The sequence below is a fragment of the Struthio camelus genome, chromosome 1 (genome assembly GCF_040807025.1).
Source record: "Struthio camelus isolate bStrCam1 chromosome 1, bStrCam1.hap1, whole genome shotgun sequence".
In the NCBI taxonomy this organism is placed as follows: Eukaryota; Metazoa; Chordata; class Aves; order Struthioniformes; family Struthionidae; genus Struthio; species Struthio camelus.
Window position 1 is genome coordinate 1,064,407 of NC_090942.1, and position 16,739 is coordinate 1,081,145.

The 16,739-nt window shown below is 57.2% G+C and overlaps 2 protein-coding genes across 7 annotated transcripts; one reads left to right on the forward strand and one right to left on the reverse strand.

Annotated features, from left to right (window-relative positions):
• Window positions 1–1,443: 1,443 nt before the first annotated feature.
• On the reverse strand, window positions 1,444–7,483 carry GCC1 (GRIP and coiled-coil domain containing 1). 3 transcript variants are annotated; one of them, XM_068941924.1, is made up of 3 exons: window positions 7,259–7,483; window positions 5,571–6,632; window positions 1,444–3,872 (listed from the first exon to the last, which is right to left on the reverse strand). In XM_068941924.1, exons 2-3 carry the CDS (start codon window positions 6,615–6,617, stop codon window positions 2,568–2,570), a joined length of 2,352 nt encoding a protein of 783 aa, XP_068798025.1. In that variant the 5' UTR covers window positions 6,618–6,632; window positions 7,259–7,483; the 3' UTR covers window positions 1,444–2,567. The 3 variants fall into 3 exon arrangements, with proteins under 3 accessions (XP_068798025.1, XP_068798145.1, XP_009682843.2); XM_068942044.1 differs by lacking the exon at window positions 7,259–7,483 and adding an exon at window positions 7,122–7,144; XM_009684548.2 differs by lacking the exon at window positions 7,259–7,483 and adding an exon at window positions 6,789–6,915.
• Window positions 7,484–7,983: 500 nt separating this feature from the next.
• On the forward strand, window positions 7,984–14,508 carry ARF5 (ARF GTPase 5). 4 transcript variants are annotated; one of them, XM_068942219.1, is made up of 7 exons: window positions 7,989–8,148; window positions 8,222–8,302; window positions 10,391–10,500; window positions 11,247–11,318; window positions 13,392–13,517; window positions 13,815–13,920; window positions 14,050–14,508. In XM_068942219.1, exons 1-6 carry the CDS (start codon window positions 8,082–8,084, stop codon window positions 13,899–13,901), a joined length of 543 nt encoding a protein of 180 aa, XP_068798320.1. In that variant the 5' UTR covers window positions 7,989–8,081; the 3' UTR covers window positions 13,902–13,920; window positions 14,050–14,508. The 4 variants fall into 4 exon arrangements, 3 of the variants coding, with proteins under 3 accessions (XP_068798232.1, XP_068798320.1, XP_068798396.1); XM_068942295.1 differs by having other exon boundaries at window positions 7,992–8,148; window positions 14,009–14,508; XR_011140998.1 differs by having other exon boundaries at window positions 7,994–8,148; window positions 13,815–13,960.
• The last annotated feature ends 2,231 nt before the right edge of the window (window positions 14,509–16,739 follow it).

A 16,739-nucleotide genomic window follows, 5' to 3' on the forward strand; every position in this document is an offset into this window, starting at 1 on the left:
CAGCCAAGAGTTCTCAGTCCTCAGGGCTGCAGGCAACCACCCAACATCTCTAAAAGCAAAGCGTCCCTCTCTGGTTTCAAGAGTAGTGACCATTTAAATATCAGCATAAACACTTCCTAATGGGCATTTTTCCAGGAGATCCAGCCAGCATAACTCTTCTGGCCTTGCAGAGAAGCTCCTTCCCATTTCTGCTAACTTACTGTCAACAGGCAACAGAGGAAGCACTATACCAAGCACGCTCATATTTTTGTCTTGACCTTGCTAAGCCCTTCCTTGTACAAAATAAAACTGCTCTGCAGCGCTGAAAAGCATAGGCACCCTGCCCCAGATTTCAGGACTACTTAATTGCAGCACCCATCATTTTGCACAGAGAAAGCCGCTGTGCTGTTAACACACAGCCTCTCCCACCTCCGGAGCCCACCACCCACCGCGCGAGCTGCGGAGAGAGGCAGCACGGCCCCTCCGGCCACAAGTCCAGCCCGGGAACAGACTCTCGCTCACAGCACTGAGCCCTGTGGTTTCACAGCTGCTTTCGTTTCAGGTCTCGGCATTTCAGACACCACGTCGTGCCCCAGGGGAGCAGGCCCAGCAGCGTCGCCAAGCCCAGGGGTTGCAGCAGCAGGAGAGATGCTGCGCCCTGGGGTCCCCATCCCAGGAAATGGGCGGCTGGTGGGTGCCCTCTAGCGGCCCTGCATCCCGGCACCCACGGGCTCAGCTGGCCTTCTCTGAGGACGTCTCCCGATGAGCCGAGTTTGCCCCTCAGTAACGGTGGCTGCTCCCACTTGGCTCAGCCACCGCCCATGGTGAGGGGGGAAGGAAGGCGAAGGGACGCCAGCAGAGCTAATTCAATCCACTGGCCCTTAGCATGCGAAAACACAGGCTTTGCGGCCACGGGGCTGCACTTCCTCCTCCAAAGAAAGGGGCGGCTTTGGACCTCAAGCCACCTGAGCACAGAGCTCAAACAACAGGAGGAGTCACATTCCTGCTGCAGCAGGCAGAGGGAAGAGGCGTTTGCACCTGCCAACTCTGGTCCCACGCAGAGCCAGCTAGCTGCCTTCCCTGGGCCGGGCACAGGAGGAGGCGGCTCCCCCCGCACACTCCCACAGCGGCACGGTGCAGGTCCCCAAGGTGACTCTCACTCATTGACCTTTCTCACACAGCACTAATATTCAAAACGCACACTCTGGTTTTCTATCCAGTCTTACAACATTCATGAAATGCAAAGTACAACCCTTTCTTCATGGAGTCAGGGCCTTCAACTCGATCATTCTTGGGTCTAAGCAGTCAGGACCTGGTAGCTCCTGAGCACAGCTGCCAAGAAGAGGAAGGCCACTTCTTCCCAATGGTGGGCTTACAGCCGTCCACCAAAACCAGAGGTGCTCCAAGACGTTTTGGCTTCCCTCCTGCCAAGCTCAGTAATTTCCAGAACAACTATTCAAGAATCTCAGGGTTTATGCAGCACCAGGCCACACCTTCATCCATACTCAAGTTCTTACTACAAACCGTATTTCATTAGTAAGTCCAGGAGACGCATGCTCCCAGAGTTGTTACCTTTTGCCCCTTATAGCTGCTTTCTTCTTTCAATCTCAGCATGAACAATGCCTTGCTCTCCCCCAAACTACATCCAAGAGCATCCGAAACATCACTGAAACTCCCAAATGCTAAGAAAATGACTGTTAAAGAATCAATTTGTCTATGTTAGCCTTTCCTCAGCTTGCTTTCTGTAATATCCTGGTTCTCACCTCAAAAAGGGTTAGAAAGCTTAGACATTTATTCTAACACGATGGGTACATAAGACCTTTTGGTTTGAAAATGGTGGGGAATCACCGCTTTGCTCCTTTACAGTTAGAAGGGTACGAATGTTAAATACTTAGAATATCTTCCTTCCTCCCTTCCTGGGAATCACACGTAACTGCTCAGAGAGAATTCTTCATCAGTAGTGAGAGTGCACCTTAACACACGGTGCCATAGGATGATCGCCAGTGCTATGAGGAACTGCTGCACCCACTCATACAAATTTAATTCTAGCTCATAAAATCTCTTTTGAAATTGCTCAAGATTCTCTGCATTGGGATGATGCTGGTAGTTAAGATTCATCCTTCTTGCAGGCTTTCAGTTCTTTCTGTTATGTAATTATTTTAGCACTGCGTCAAGTGCTTTTTTTTTTTTTTTTTTTTTAAGTATATTTTGAATCACAAGCCTGTCTGGAGTTTCAAGATACAAGCAAGTTTCACCCTAAAAGGGTTCCCCATCCTATGCGTGACAGGCAAAGATTTTTTAAAAGTTGATTTTAAAAAGCATCAGTATCTTCCAAAAAAATTGTTTTTAAATCAAGTTCCCACTTAGAGCGAAATCTCACACCCGAGAGCACTGTGATCCTACTGGAATAGTTGGAACAATTCTACTTTAGATTAGTGCTAGTAGCACCAGTTTAAGCCCAATTCTTTCCTGAAAGCTCTCTGCTCCATTGCACCTGATTGGAAAGAGCTTATCCCACAAATGATTTGGCTTTAGATAATAACCAGAAACATGTTATAGAAAAACTGTTATGGGTAAAAACTACCATCTCATCTCTTCCCAGAAAGCCACCAGCTACTGTAAGCTGACTGTTTTGTAATAGCTTGCTTTTCTTCTGGGCTGAAATGCAGAATAGTCAATATGGCAGTTAGAGTCTGTTGGCGACCAAGAGAATCTGGCAGTGTTAAAAATCTATAGACAATGTTCTTGAGGTATTCCAAGTTGGCTCCCTCTCTGCTCTTATCTCTGAAATTCTTCTGGATTTCATTTTGAAGCACGGACACCTCTTCCCGGTGCTTCTCCTCCTCAACCAGGATCTTCTCCTGGAGCTGGTGAACTTCCATTTCCAGCTTGTGCTTCTGCTTCCTCAGCGCTACAATTTCCACCTCTTTGCGAGCCAGCTGCTCTGCATACAAGAAGAAGGTGGGCTCACTGGTGGCAGCGAGATGAAGAGCCTGGGGGAGATTCTCTGAAGAATCGTTACCTGATGAGTCATTGCTGGTAACATCAGTCCCTGATGCTAGGTAGTTTTTGGATCCTTGAAGCCCATAAGACAACGTGACAGATCTCAGCTGCTCCAGTTCTTGGTCCTTTTCTGCCAGCACAGCCAGTGCTCGGTCCCGCTGTTTGTGCATTTCTTCCTCCAGTTTCAGTGTCCGTTCCCTGTAGTCCAGCTGGCATCGCTCTAATTCCTGCCTGTGAATTTGCTGCAGCTGGGACAGCTCTTGCCTCTTGGCTTCCATATCTTGCTGGTGCTGCTTCTCCATTTCCTCAGAGGACAGTCGAAGTACAACATATTTCTCTTTCAGATCAGCCAGCTGCTCTTGAGCTTCCTCCAGTTCTTTAGCCAGATTGCCATCTTTGGCTGACTTGTTCTTGAGGACCACTTGTGCCCTCATCTTGTACCTTTCAAATTCTTCCTTCAGCTGCTTTAGCTCCTGCTGATAGTACAAAGCAGTTGCCTTCTCGCCATCCCCAGTCTCAGTGCCCTTCGGCAGCTCCAGCTCACACAGCTTCTCGAAGTCCAGAGCAGGCTGACTCTTCTTAGCTGCTGCCTGCAATAGCTTCTTCAGCTTCTCCATTTTATCCTTTAGCACATTCACATCAAGGTTGCTTTCTTCTAGATGAATATCAGCAGGAGAGCGGCTGGACGCAGCAATGGCTAGGGTTTTGTTCTCCAAGTCCAACTGTACAATGCGGTCCTTCAGTTTCTGAATGACCATTTGGTCTTTCTGCTTGGCTTTTTCGTAAGTGCCAAGTAGTTCGGACACTTCGGAGACCTGGCCCTCCAAACTAGCCACTCGCCGCTCCTCCATCTGGGCGTGCTGGCGGAGCTGCTCCTCTGCCTGTGCAGTCTGAGAGCAAAGAGACACGGGAGGGTTAGATTACCTCAACACTCTCTGCAGGAGGTCTGCAGTTTACCCAGGGGCTTAATTCTGCTCTGATGAATTCCAGGCAAGGGCTGAGCCATCCTTTCCCCTAAAATCCTGTACAAGCCACTACGCTGACTTGCCCGTATTGAAAAGGGAGATTCAAGGATAAAAGAAACCAAAGGCATTTTTGTTTTTACTCCCAGTCCTCCAACAGAATTCCTGTCAGCAGTGTTATCTGTATTGCTACAGGTTGGTGGGGGGTAGGAAAAAGCAAATTCATGTCACAGTCTGACATAGGATGTTTAAAAACATGCACGTGCTTTAAAACTCTCATATCTCAAACTACAATTTATTTAAATGCTATGCTTTGTTGCACTGGTATTAACATAATTCAGTGGTTCCTGAGTAACTACAACAAACACCTGGTGCTCACAGTTTTTATGGCTATCGAGAGCCAACTGTCTAATAGAAAATTTGAATGGCAGCACTTGACTGACCATCACGAATTAAAGCATAACTGGGGTCAGATCATTGTCACCTCTGTCAGAGAACGTGTTGCAGATACCGTCCAAAAAGAGGCAAATAGCGTGAAATCAGCCTAGTCCCTAATTAGACCCTTCAGATTAGAAAGGAGAAAACGTGTTCCACGCCGAGGGATGAGGAGGATACCATTCTGGAGTGCTTCCGGCTGCAAATTCAGTTACTGGTGCCATCTCCTGAGCACGTTGCCCCACAACCCACAGAGTTACACAGGTTCCTCTTTTACATCACATCCCTTGTTCTAGCTCTTTTCTCTCCCCACATGCATGCAGGCAAGAGCCTTTTTCTCATATTTACCTTTCTTCTTTCCCCAGAGCTCTTCAAACTTCACTGAAAAGTAACCCCAGGCCCTTCAATAGCACAGGCCACGAAGCTCCCTGGGCTTACGCTAGCCAAACCAGTTTATGTTGTTCCCATCAGCACGGATGGGCTGTCACCTTTAGCTGCACAGCATCTTTCACAATGGATCAGACAAGAACCTCTGCAGTTTGATAGCTTTTGTCACAGCAGCTGTGAAATTCACAGAAATCTCTCATCTGCCATGCTGTAGAATAGGAAAAGGGAAAGATGGTTTCATGACTTCAACAAGCAAGTAGTGCAGGCCCTGAAGACGAAGGCATGAGAGGCCTTATTTCACAATTATCTCCACACTCATCCGGGGAAAGTCCTACCGATTTACAGAACATTGCATTAGAAGTTATTTCCTTTTATGAGCTACAGTAGTTGTACCTTGCATTGCCCTTAAATACTTTACAAGGACAAGAGCACATTCATTGCCACAGTGAGTCAAAGCAAAGGTCTCTCCTCCCATCCCAGCCACTATCACACCAGATGATAACGTGTTCAGAACCTAATGACGCTCTAGAGGATAGCCACAGCCCAAGCACCTCATAAAGGCTGCTCCCAACGCCCATGGTCATTAGCCCCTGCATAGTATGACTTACACACTGAACCACAAACAGCCTTTATTTTCCTCAGGGAATACCGTCTCATCAAATAAAGCCATGATGTTCTTACTTATTTCAAACTTCTTGGACAGGGAAGGGAAATTGTGCCGCCACTCCAGTCAAACCCTGCCCCCTGACTGCTGCTGCTATGTCCCGCAGAGTAAGCTGCTCAAGCACACAGCCAGGGAATTACCTTTCTCATCTCTTGCAATAGCTGCACTTGGAAGTGATTCTTGAGACTGGCCATCTCCTCCTGCAGATCCTGTATCCGTGGGTCTGGTTTGTTGCTCTCTTCCTGCACAGTTTGCAACTCTTTTTTCAGGTCTTCTACCTCCTGGCTCAGCTGCTTGATCTGCAGTTCATACCCCTCCGCACGGTCAGCCAGGCATACCCTCCCAGCCAACAGCTCCCTGGTCTCCTCTAGCTTTAGCTCTACGTCCTGGCGTGAAGTCCTCTCAGTCTGGAGCAGCTTCTGCAGCTCTCGCAGCATAACAGCGTGGTCACCCTGTTCTTGGGCTCGGTCATGCTGCTGTGTGATCAGACGGGCTTTGGTCTCTGCTAACTGTTCCTGGACAGACTTCAGCTCGGTCTCCAACTTGTCCCTCTCATCCTCTGCTTTCTTAACGGCATCATCCAGGTCTTGTTTCATCTTCTTCTTGTCTGCTTGGTATGAAGCTTCCATGCGAGATTTCTCCTGTGTGACTGTGGACAGAGCACTGGTCAAGGTGGCCAGCTGAGTCTTCAGCTGGAGCACTCTTTTATCAGCCTCACCAGCAGATGATGGCACATCTCCGCTGTTTGTGCTGATGCCGCTCTCTGAACCGCTTGTCTCCTCTGATTTAAGAGAGGAGGCAGTGGCCGCAGGCTTATCATCCTCAGCTCCTGGTTCAGCTTTGGTACTGGCCAGACTGGCAGCCGTGTCTGCACTGGTGGCTGTCCCCACGCTATCCTCACTGTGAACAGAACTCCTGTCATCAGCAGAATCGGCAAAGGAAGAGCTGGAGCTTGCCACAGACGCAGGGTGAGCTCCACTCAAGCCAACATCTGCCTCATGAGACACGGACAATACTTTCAAGCTAGCTTCCAAGGCCTCCTTTTCTTTGAGCAAGCTCTTGTAGGCTCTGACAACATCCTTCAGCCGAGCCTGGTACTGAAGAAGCTGCTTTTTCTGAGATTCAATAGTTTCTAGAAGATCTTTTTTACTTGGGCCACCTCCGAAGTTCATGCCAAACTTCTCCATGATGCCCTGTGCGATCTGAAACGAGAAGGAGAAAACCAGTGCACAGGCTAAACAAAGAGCAAAGACATATTTATGATTAACAGGAGCAGGTTGCTCATCAGGACCAGCATGCTGGACTCCCCCTGGGACACCAGTTAATGACCCTGTAACAGAACAGCCTAAGAAACATACTGGGCTGCTGTTAGGCCGCAGAAGGGTTGAGGTGGGCAAGGACCTCTGGAGACCGGCTGGTCCAACCCCCTGCTCAAGCAGGGTCACCGAGAGCACGTTGCCCAGGATCGCGTCCAGGTGGGTTTTGGAACATCTCCAAGGAGGGAGGCTCCACAACCGCTCTGGGCAACCTGTGCCGGTGCTCTGTCACCCTCGCGCTGAAGAAGTTTTTCCTCATGCTCAGACAGAGCTTCCTGGGCTTCAGCCGGGGCCCGCTGCCTCTCGTCCTGTCACCGGGCCCCACCGGGGGGGGGGGGGAGGGCCCAGCCGCGCACCGCCAGCCCGGAGCCCTACCAAGGGGGCCTCTCCCGGGCCGCCGGGGCTGGGGGAGGCATCGGGGCAGGAGAGAGGGCAGCGACGGGCCGCCGGGGGCGTCCCCAAACCCCCCCTCCCGCTCCCGGCCCGCGCCGCCGCCGCCGCCCGGGCCTCACCTGCAGGCCGGCGGGTCGCAGCCTCCACTGCGCAGGCGCGGAGCCCCCCCCCCCGCCGCCCGCCGCGGCTCAGTGCGCACGCGCCAGACCGCCGTTTTTTTTCCCCCCCCGCCTCCTCCACCCCCTCCCGGGAGATCGGACTGCGCAGGCGCGAACCGCACCGAGGCGCGAGGGCGGCGCCTGGCGGGGCGCCCGTCACAATCCGCCGGGGTGAGATTCCCCCTCCCCCCCCCCTCCCCCGGGGCATGCGCACATGGGGGCGACACGCCACAGACGCGCCGCGAGCGCCGCCCGCGGAGCCAATGGGCTTCAATGCGCAGGCGCAGCCCCGCCCCCCGGGGGGGCCAATACGCCATCGGCAGCAGGGGCGGGGGCGGAAGTGGGCGGGGCTTCCGTGGGGACGGGAGCGGGGGGGGGGTGCGCGCGCGCGCGCGCGTCAGAGGGAAGGGGCGAGGCCCATGGAGGCGTGTCACGGCGAGGGGCGGGCCTAAATAACCCCGGGGGCGGGGCTTCTCCGGCGGGGCGCCGTAAGGCAGGGATGAGGCCGAGGGGGCGGGGCTTCGTCCAAGGGGGCGTGGCGGCCGGGGGGGCGGGCCCGAGGGGCAGGAGGCGGGCCCGGGCGGCGCGGGGGCGCAGGGAGCGGGCGGGGCCTGGCTAAGAGGGGGCGGGGTCTAGCTAAGTGAGGGCGGGGAGGGGGCGGGGTCTGGCGGGGAGGGGGCGGGGCCTGGCGGCGAGGGGGCGTGGCGCGGCGCGGCGGAGCGCCGAGGCAGCGGGGCCGTCGCGTCCCTCCCCTCCCGCCGCCGCCGCCGCCGCCGCCGCCGCCATGGGCCTCACGGTGTCCGCCATCTTCTCCCGCATCTTCGGCAAGAAGCAGATGCGGATCCTCATGGGTGAGCGGCGGGGGCGGGCGGCGGGCCGGGGCCGGGCCTGGGGGCACCGGTGACCGCCGCCTCTCTGTTGCAGTGGGGCTGGACGCCGCCGGCAAGACCACCATCCTCTACAAGCTGAAGCTGGGCGAGATCGTCACCACCATCCCCACCATCGGTGAGTGGCCGCCGCCGGGCCGCCCCCGGCCGCCCCCGGCCCTGGACGCGGCTGGCGTCGCCGGCCCGGTGCCCCGTCCGCGTGCCGGGGGCTGCCGGCCGGCTGGGAGGGTGGTCCTGGCCCGGCGCGGTCGAGCGGCCCTACCGCGCGGAGGCCGGGGGCCTCGGCAGCGCCTGCCGCCTCCCGCCTTTGCAGCCTTGCCGGGCGCGCCGCCTCGCTCGGCGAGCAGGGTTGGCTTGTGGGCCACCTTGCGCTCGCGCAGCTTGGTTTGCGGCTCCTCATCTGCCTTGTGTTGGCAAGCGCTGAACTGAAGCCCTTACGTCAGCGTGATCTTGCTTCGGTCTGGTTCAAAGGCACTTCGCTTGGCGAGGAGGCCGCCACGTGCTGTTTTCAGAGCCTGCCCGAGCTCTAAAGGCAGGACAGGTTGTTGTTCCTGCCGGCGCACGGGTGGAAAGCCTTTAGGGAGGCTTTCAACGCTGTCTCCCATAACATCTCAGACAAACTGGTGAAGGACACGCTAACTAAGTCAACTGAAATCTGGCTAAACTGCTGGGCTCAGAGGGTTATGATGAGTAGCACAAAGTCCACCTGGAGGCCGGTCACGAGTGGTGCGCCCCAGGGGTCCATACTGGGGCCAACACTCTTTAACACCTTCGTTAATGACCTGGGTGGTGGGACCGAACGCACCCTCAGCAAGTTTGTAGACAATGCAAAAGGGGGAGGAGTGGCTGATACCCCAGAGGGGCCTCAAGAGGCTGGAGAGATGGGCAGAGAGGAACCTCATGAAGTTCAACACAGGGAAGGGCAGAGTCCTGCCCCTGGGGAGCAATAACTCCAGACACCAGGACAAGCTGGGGTCTGCAGCCAACTGGCTGCAGAGCAGCCTTGCAGAGAAGGCCTAGGTGGTCCTGGTGGGACAACAAGTTGAACATGGGTCAGCAACATACTCTTACAGCAAAGGTGGCCAGTGGCCTCCTGGGTTGCATTAGGCAGAGCGTTGCTAGCAGGTCGAGGGAGGTGATCCTTCCCCTCTGCTCAGCCCTGGTGAGGCCACACCTGGAGTGCCGAGTCCAGGTCTGGGCTCCTCAGGACAGAGAGGCATGGACCTGCTGGAGCATGTCCAGCAAAGGACCACAGAGATGATGAAGGAACTGGAGCATCTGTCATATTAAGAAAGGCTGAGAGAGCTGGGACTCTTCAGCCTGGAGAAGAGAAGACTCAGGGTGGTGTCTTATTCGTGTGACTAAAGAGCTGAAGGTAAGATGTTAAGAAGATGTGCCAGACTCTTCTCAGTTGTGCCCGGTGACAGGATAAGAGGCAGTGGGCGCAAGCTGAAACACAGGAATTTCCACTTGAACACAAGAAAACACTCCTTCACTGTGAGGGTGACTGAGCACTGGAACAGATTGCCCAGAGAGGTTGTGGAGTCTCCATCCTTGGAGATATTCAAAATCCACCTGGACACGATCCTGTGCAATGTGTTCTACATGACCCTGCTTGAGTTGGGGATTGGACTAGATGATCTCCAGAGGCTCTTCTCAACCCCAACTGTTCTGTGATTTTTGGTACATGAGTATCAGCCACATCTGGGCTGCTGAGGTTTTCAAGGGGATGTTCCCAGGGGCTGGCTGGTGAAATCATGCAGTGCTGGTCCTGGAGAGCTGGCAGGGCCAGGATAGACTTGCTGGGCAATGCTTGTGAGCGTGGGGATGCTCAGCTTGCAGAGTGAGCAGGCTGAGGGCAGGAAGCTCTGCAGCATGTGTTTCCTAGACCCTCTGCACAGCCGAATTGTGTTAACAGTGCGGTGCTGGGGGTAGAGATGCTCCCTGGGGATTGGTGGCAGATGAATGCAGCAGTGCACCTTGGTCTCCCTTCCTGCACTCCTGAGACACCAGTGGGTGTTGTATGCCTGATGCTGCATCATCTCCCTGTGCGATTCTCTGTCCCGCAGCTCAGAAACACAGAGTTTGATCAGACTAGGGCTGCTGCCTCCTGTGTCTCTTGCCTGTGGTCTGAGAGCCCTGAGGCTGCCAGCAGGATTGACAGTGTGTGTGCTGTCACTTCTTGCCCTTCCTGCCACCCCTGCAGGGTTCAACGTGGAGACAGTGGAGTACAAGAACATCTGCTTCACGGTCTGGGATGTGGGTGGCCAGGACAAAATCCGCCCCCTGTGGAGGCACTACTTCCAGAACACGCAGGTACGTGCCGCCGCAGGCCACGGTGGATGTGGCTGTTGCATGGGGACCCCTTCAGGCCTCTGTGCTGCTGGGGGGGCGAAGGGTCATGGGCCCCCACATCTGCAACAAACGCTGTTCTGGTCGGTGGGATGAACCTGCTCCCCTCTTAGCAAAAGAGGGCATTGCGTGGGGAAAGGTCGAAGCTCATCGTCACCTCTGGTCCTCGAGTGGCTGGTGGCAGGCTTTCTTCCTCCTAACGAGGAACTGAGCAGGGAGCTCGGCTGAAGTCACTCTCGTTCCCTCGTGTGCAGGCATGTGCTTTGGGATTAGAGGAAATCTGGGATAGTGCTTGGTTGAACTTCATGACTTGTAGCGATGCAGGGTCCCAGCAGCCTGTGGTCCCTTGGAGCTTCTGGCATGATCCTGCCTGAACTGAGCGTGTGAGTGGCTGCAGGAAATAATTCCTGGCTCCCAGTGCAGTGAGCCAGATGGGTCCCTAAGGACTGTATCTGGATATTTCCCTCAGCTCCTTAGCAGGAAGAGAAGTGTCTGAGATAAGAGTCCTTCAGAGGACTAGGTGTAGGACTAATTGGGCAAGGTTAATCACCCTTGCTGCTCTGGTTCGGCATGGGCATGGGCTGAGGAGGGCTTGGCAGGCAGCTGAGTTGTTCTCTGTTTGTCATGGGGTGTCTGTAGGCTGCCCTGACATCTACCTCCTCGCTGGGCCGGGCACAAGCTGCCTGCTCCAACCTTGACTTCTCTTACAGGGCCTCATCTTTGTTGTGGACAGCAATGACCGTGAAAGAGTGCAAGAGTCTGCAGATGAGCTGCAGAAGATGGTAAGTGTTGGCGGGAACTGCGTGTGCCCGGCTGAGAGATCTGGTCTTGCACGGAGGCTGGCTTGCCCTGGCAGAGGGGGCTGTTGCATTGCCAGCCTGGCTGTCCTGGGGCACAGAAAGTATCTGCCCCAGCCCTGCAGAAGTGCCTTTGTGCCAGCATGAGGCAGGGACTGGAGCATTCACCAGTTTTTGTCAAACGACTTGTCTCTCCCTGTGAAAAGGAGCAGCAAGCGTCTGTCTGCTGACACAGAGATTGCTTCCCAGGAGACAAGGTTTAAGGATCAGACGACAATTCTAATCTACCAGGCAGAGGCTTAAACTGTAGTGATCAGGAGCAATTGCAAGAGGGGTAAAAAACACAAGAAAACACAGTTAAGAAAACACAGTTCTTGGTTATACTTAGGGCTTTCTTTAGCTGAGGCACTGAAACGGCCAGTGCAGGAGCCTGCTGCTCTCAGGTTATTGTGTTCTGAACGTTCCCTGAGTCCACGAGGAGCCCACGCACAGTGTGGCGGCAGGCGAGTGTTTGGAGCACTCTCCAAAGCGCTCTCCTGTGGCCTGTGTCAGGGTTGGCAGGAGGGGTGGGAAGGCTGGGGAGGCTGGAGGTCTGGGTGCCCTCGGGCACCGGCATGCAGTCCCCAGTCACCTTCTCAGTGGGATCTGGTTGAGGGGTGAGCTGGGGCTGCTCATCCCAAACGTGGGAACTCTGTTTTGGGACACGATGTCACACGTCCTGGGAGGCCTCTCGCCGTAACCACGCTGCTTTCCCTGTGCTCTGCATGGCCTCACTGCTAGCCTCGAGCTGCCCGGGGTGCTAACGTGCTTCGAGAGCTGAGCTCTTGGGACGTGGAGCAGTGGACTGCTCAGTGCTGCTCTGAATGTGCTTTCCCTGCCCCGATGGAGGTGCATTTAGCTGCTGATTTTCCAAGCCTTTTAGCTGCCACAGGGCCAAACTGCGTGGGGCACGCGTAGAAACCATCTCTGTGTCAGCCTGGCTCCTGTTTTCACTGCCCGCAGAGACCGGGGTGAGTGAGCATGCTAAAACCTTGTGCACATGAGGAGGGGAGGCAGCTTCCAGAAATGCCATCCAAAAGCCAGTTTGCAAGGTGGGGATTGTTTACTCCTTGGCTTAACAGTCTTGGTGGGTTCAGGGCATCCTTGGGGTGGAAAGCTGCCACAGAACTGAGCGTGTAACAGCCTGTGAGCAGGGCAAAAGGATGGGATCATTCGCACTGACCCCATTCTGCTGTCGAAGAGCTCCATTGTATTCACAAGACAGATTTTCTTCTGCGTTTGTAGGGGAGAGCCTGATAGCCTGGTACCTCTGATGTTAGATAACATGTTTCTGGCAGTGATCTCAGTCCTGGAGGTGCTTTTCTTCTGTCTCCTGTACAGACAGAAAGAGCAGCGTCCTCCCAGTTACGGCTCCCCTGGAGCTTACCCCACATCTGCCGCTGTGCCTCCCTTTCCCTCCCGTGGATTTGAGCGCTCCAAAGCCGAGGTCTCCTTTGTGAAGAGCACAGCTGCTCCTGGTGGAAAGGCCCAGAGACATCTGTTCCTCACGGCTCTGGCTCTCATGCAGGGTTTGGAGACCTGCTGCAGAGCCGGTAACTGACCTGTGCAAAAGTGCTGTTAACACAGCACTCAGGAGCTCCAGCAATGGGGGTCTCTGCTGAGACACCGATGGATCTGCACTGCAGAAACCCTGAGCTTTTCCATGCTATGGGGATCCTGCGCAGGGTCCCTGGGTGTCTGTCCTGTGCAGTCTCACTGTGACAGTCCCAGTGCTGTGGGTGCGCAGGCTGGAGGGCTTGAACTCCAGAAGTGAGCACGTCCTGCATCACCGAGACCTCCAGGCAGTGAAGGGGGTGGGAGGGAGGAGCCAAGATGCTGGAAGCGAGCGGAGGAGCTGATGTCCTCCTGGCTCTTTGGGGTCCCTCCAAAGCAGGCCGTCGCGTCGCCCTGCCAGGACCCCCGCAGCAGGGTTGGCAGAGCTGCGGAGGTACAAGAGGCTGGTTTGCTGGCTCTTCTCCGGCAGCGCCTGGCTCAGCCATCTGCACCCTCTCCCCGCAGCTGCAGGAGGATGAGCTGCGAGACGCTGTGCTGCTGGTGTTCGCCAACAAGCAGGACATGCCCAACGCCATGGCCGTGAGCGAGCTGACCGACAAGCTGGGCCTGCAGACGCTGCGCAGCAGGACTGTAAGTGTCCGGGGCGCTGACCCCGTCCCTGCAGGAGATGCTTTGAGTGGCCTCGGGGCCGCTGTTGGGACGCATTGGCCATGCACGCACGCTAGTGCGGAGCTGGCACGGAGGGGCCAGGACGCGGCCAGGTGGCGCTGGCTGCGCAGAGCCGGCTCCGTGCCGTGAACGGGAGAGCTGGTTGTCTCCCCGTGCGCGCAGAGCGCTGGCTTCCCGTCACCAGCCAGCGATCTGCAGAGCTGAAAGCCGCTGCCTGCCTTGCTGGCTGCCGCCACTCCTTCTGCCTCTGTTTTCCAGTGGTACGTGCAGGCAACTTGCGCAACCCAGGGCACGGGCCTCTACGACGGACTGGACTGGCTATCGCACGAGCTCTCTAAGCGCTAGACGGGGCCGGCGGCACAGGGTCCGGATGAGCTGGGGACGTCTCTTCCAACTGCTATTTTGTTTGTTTTTCTTTTTTATTTTGGGTTTGTTTTTTCCTTTCTCCCCAGAGTGGCCTCGTCTCTGAATGATCTATGTGTTTATCTGGTAGGACTTGAACCTCAAGGACTCTTCAGGCAGCTCCACTTTGCAGCGTCCAGCCTCCTCTGCCCTGACGGCACTGTCGGCTCGCCGTCCTCCCCGGTTGCATGCGTCATCTTTTTGGAAACCGAGCGGTGCCTGCGAGAGCCTGCCCGGTGCTGGGAGGTGGCTAGTCAGGAAGGGGACAGCGTTTGCTGCATTCGCTGCTGCTCGGACATGCTGGGGTGGCATGTCCTTAAGTGTTGTGGGGTGGGGGGGTCCCCGCTCCTCTCCTGGGGACGGGTGTTGGTGGGCTGAGCGGGGCTGGGAGGCAGCGGCTTCGGCTGCGGTAACGCTGCAGGAACGGAAGGATTCTCCTTTTTATCCTTCGATAAACTTTATAGTTCTCTTTCTCTCGAGGAGGGGGGCGTATGGCTACGTAACGTGCTGTTGTATATGGAGTAATTAAACACCACCACTTTGTACCCTGCACCCTGCCTGTTTCTGTCTGGCTCGGGGTGCCTGACCCGGCTGCCCTGGAGCCCTCCCATGCGCATCTTCCCGGGAGCCTCTCTGAGGGCACCGGGGTTTGGGCCTTGACAAAACCTTGTGTGCCTATGGGGCAGAGAGAGTGCGCTCTGCTGCGTGGCGAAGGAGGGCGCAGGCTCCGCGGATGCATCTGCAAGTGGCTTCGTGGTCCCATGGGGCCGGGATGGGGTCTGACCTGAGTTTTATAGCTGCCCCGCACAGGGGACGGTGCTCTCCGGAGAGGGTTGGAGGACTGAGGGGTCTGCTCATGGCGAGTCTCGGCGCTGCCCCTGCGTGGTGCTGGCTGCCAGCCCTCGCGGCCTGGGGAGGTCGCCGGGAGGGAAGGACGTAGCAGGCACGGAGCATCCCTTGGGGCTGTCCTGCCCCCGCAGCATCGCCTGCGGGGCTGGAGCGGTTTGTCTGCTCTGGCTGTGAAGGTGGAGGCTGAGTGCGTGTGTGTGCATGTGTGTGCATGCGCGCACGTGCGTGTGTGTGCATGCACGTTTGTGTGCATGCACGTGTGCGTGCCTCCTAGCCAGGCGCTCGGACAAGCCGTGTGCCTTGCGGAAACACGCTCCCTGCACCCAGCTGAGCCAGCTGTGGGGAGGCACGGGCTGTCCCCTCTGGGAGGTGCTGGCTGTCCCCGCGGCGCTCCCTGGGGCCGGGGGGGGCTGCATGTCAGGTGGCGGCTGCAGCGCGTGCCGCGCAGCCCACGGCTGCAATGTGCTCTGGGCACGGGGGAGTACCGCGTCCTGCCGCGGGGCCTGCGCATGGGCACCCTTCCCGCTGGGGGCAGGCGTGGGGCCGGCCCGGTCCGTGCCCCTCTCCTCGGGCAGGGGCGAGCTGGAGCGCGGGCAGCTTGCTGCTTTCCGGTCGGGTGCAGGTGGAGCTGCGAAGGCCGAGTGCTCCCTCCGCGGCGGCGGGGACAGGGCTGGCCGGCTTGGCAGGCGAGAGCCGTCCCCGCTCCCTTCGGCCCGGCAGGGCTGCAAACCCCACGCGCCGGGGCAGAGCTGAGCGGGGTGGCAGCGGGGCCGGCTCTTCCACCCGCGCGAGCCTTTGGCGATCTCCTGCCGCCCGCGTGCCCCGGGCAGCGGCTGCAGCAAGGGCCGGGCGCGAGGCGCTGGCGTCGTTGCCGCCCCGGGCGCCGCGCTCCGCACCCTGGCGCCTGCTCGCGGGGCGCCGAGGCTTTCCCGTAAGGCGGCTGGTCAGTCACGCGTGTCACGAGTTCGGCAGGTCTCAGGCCGTCTCTGAGCGAGTCCTCTGCCCCGGTGAGCAGCGCCCCTGGCTCGTCTCAGCCGGGAGGTTTGGGCAGGAACGGGGGATGCGGTTGGGGCAGCAGGTTGCAGGTGAACAAAAGCCTTTAGCGGCATCGTCAGGCCTGAGTTTTAGTCTGGCTTGGTCGCAACATCGGGATCACGGGCCGGGCACGCCGGGGACCTTTTTTTATTTTTTTTCCACTTAAAGAAACCCTAAGAACATTTCTCCCTTATAGAAATCTTTTTTTCTTGCTTAAAAAGAAGGAGAACAGTACTGACCTGGCGGGGTCGGGTCCTGCAATCCCGCCGGGCCCGGGGCGCGCTGGGTGCACAGCAAGCCCCGGCGCCGACCACGCCGAGCCTCGACCTGCGGCAACGCTCCCGGCCGGTGCCGGCCGCGTTTACCCTCGCTCCGCTGCTCAATTCAATTTCTAAACCAACAACCCCCCCAAACTTTTTATTTAGAGAAGGGACCAAAACTGCCGGACTTTCTAAGACCGTATTCTTTGCGCCAGAACTATTCTTGCCGTCAGTGCCGATCGGCACGTGGTTTTGGTCTCCGTCTCCGGTCCGGCCCGGCCGCCCGGCAGCGTTTCCTCCAGCTTTGCGGGGCAGCGGCAGGGTGGCGGCGGCGGGGTTTGCCCGGCCGCAGCGGGACGTGGGGATCCCGCCGGACGGGGATCCTGCTCCTTGCAAGCAGGAGCGGTGCGCCGCGCTGCAGCAGGCTGGCGGGCGGCGAGGAGCCTCCTGCTGCGGCTGAGCAGCACCGGCCGCGGCGGTGGAAACCAGCAGCATAGGCGGGGCGGCGGGGGCGAAGCAGGGGATGCAGCGCGGAGCGAGGATGCAGCTATTCCCCCGCTGCCCCCCGCGGCGCTGAAGGCTCCTGACGCTCCCAAACCTTCCTGCCTCAGCTGCTCCTTCGGGGAGAAAAGAAAAA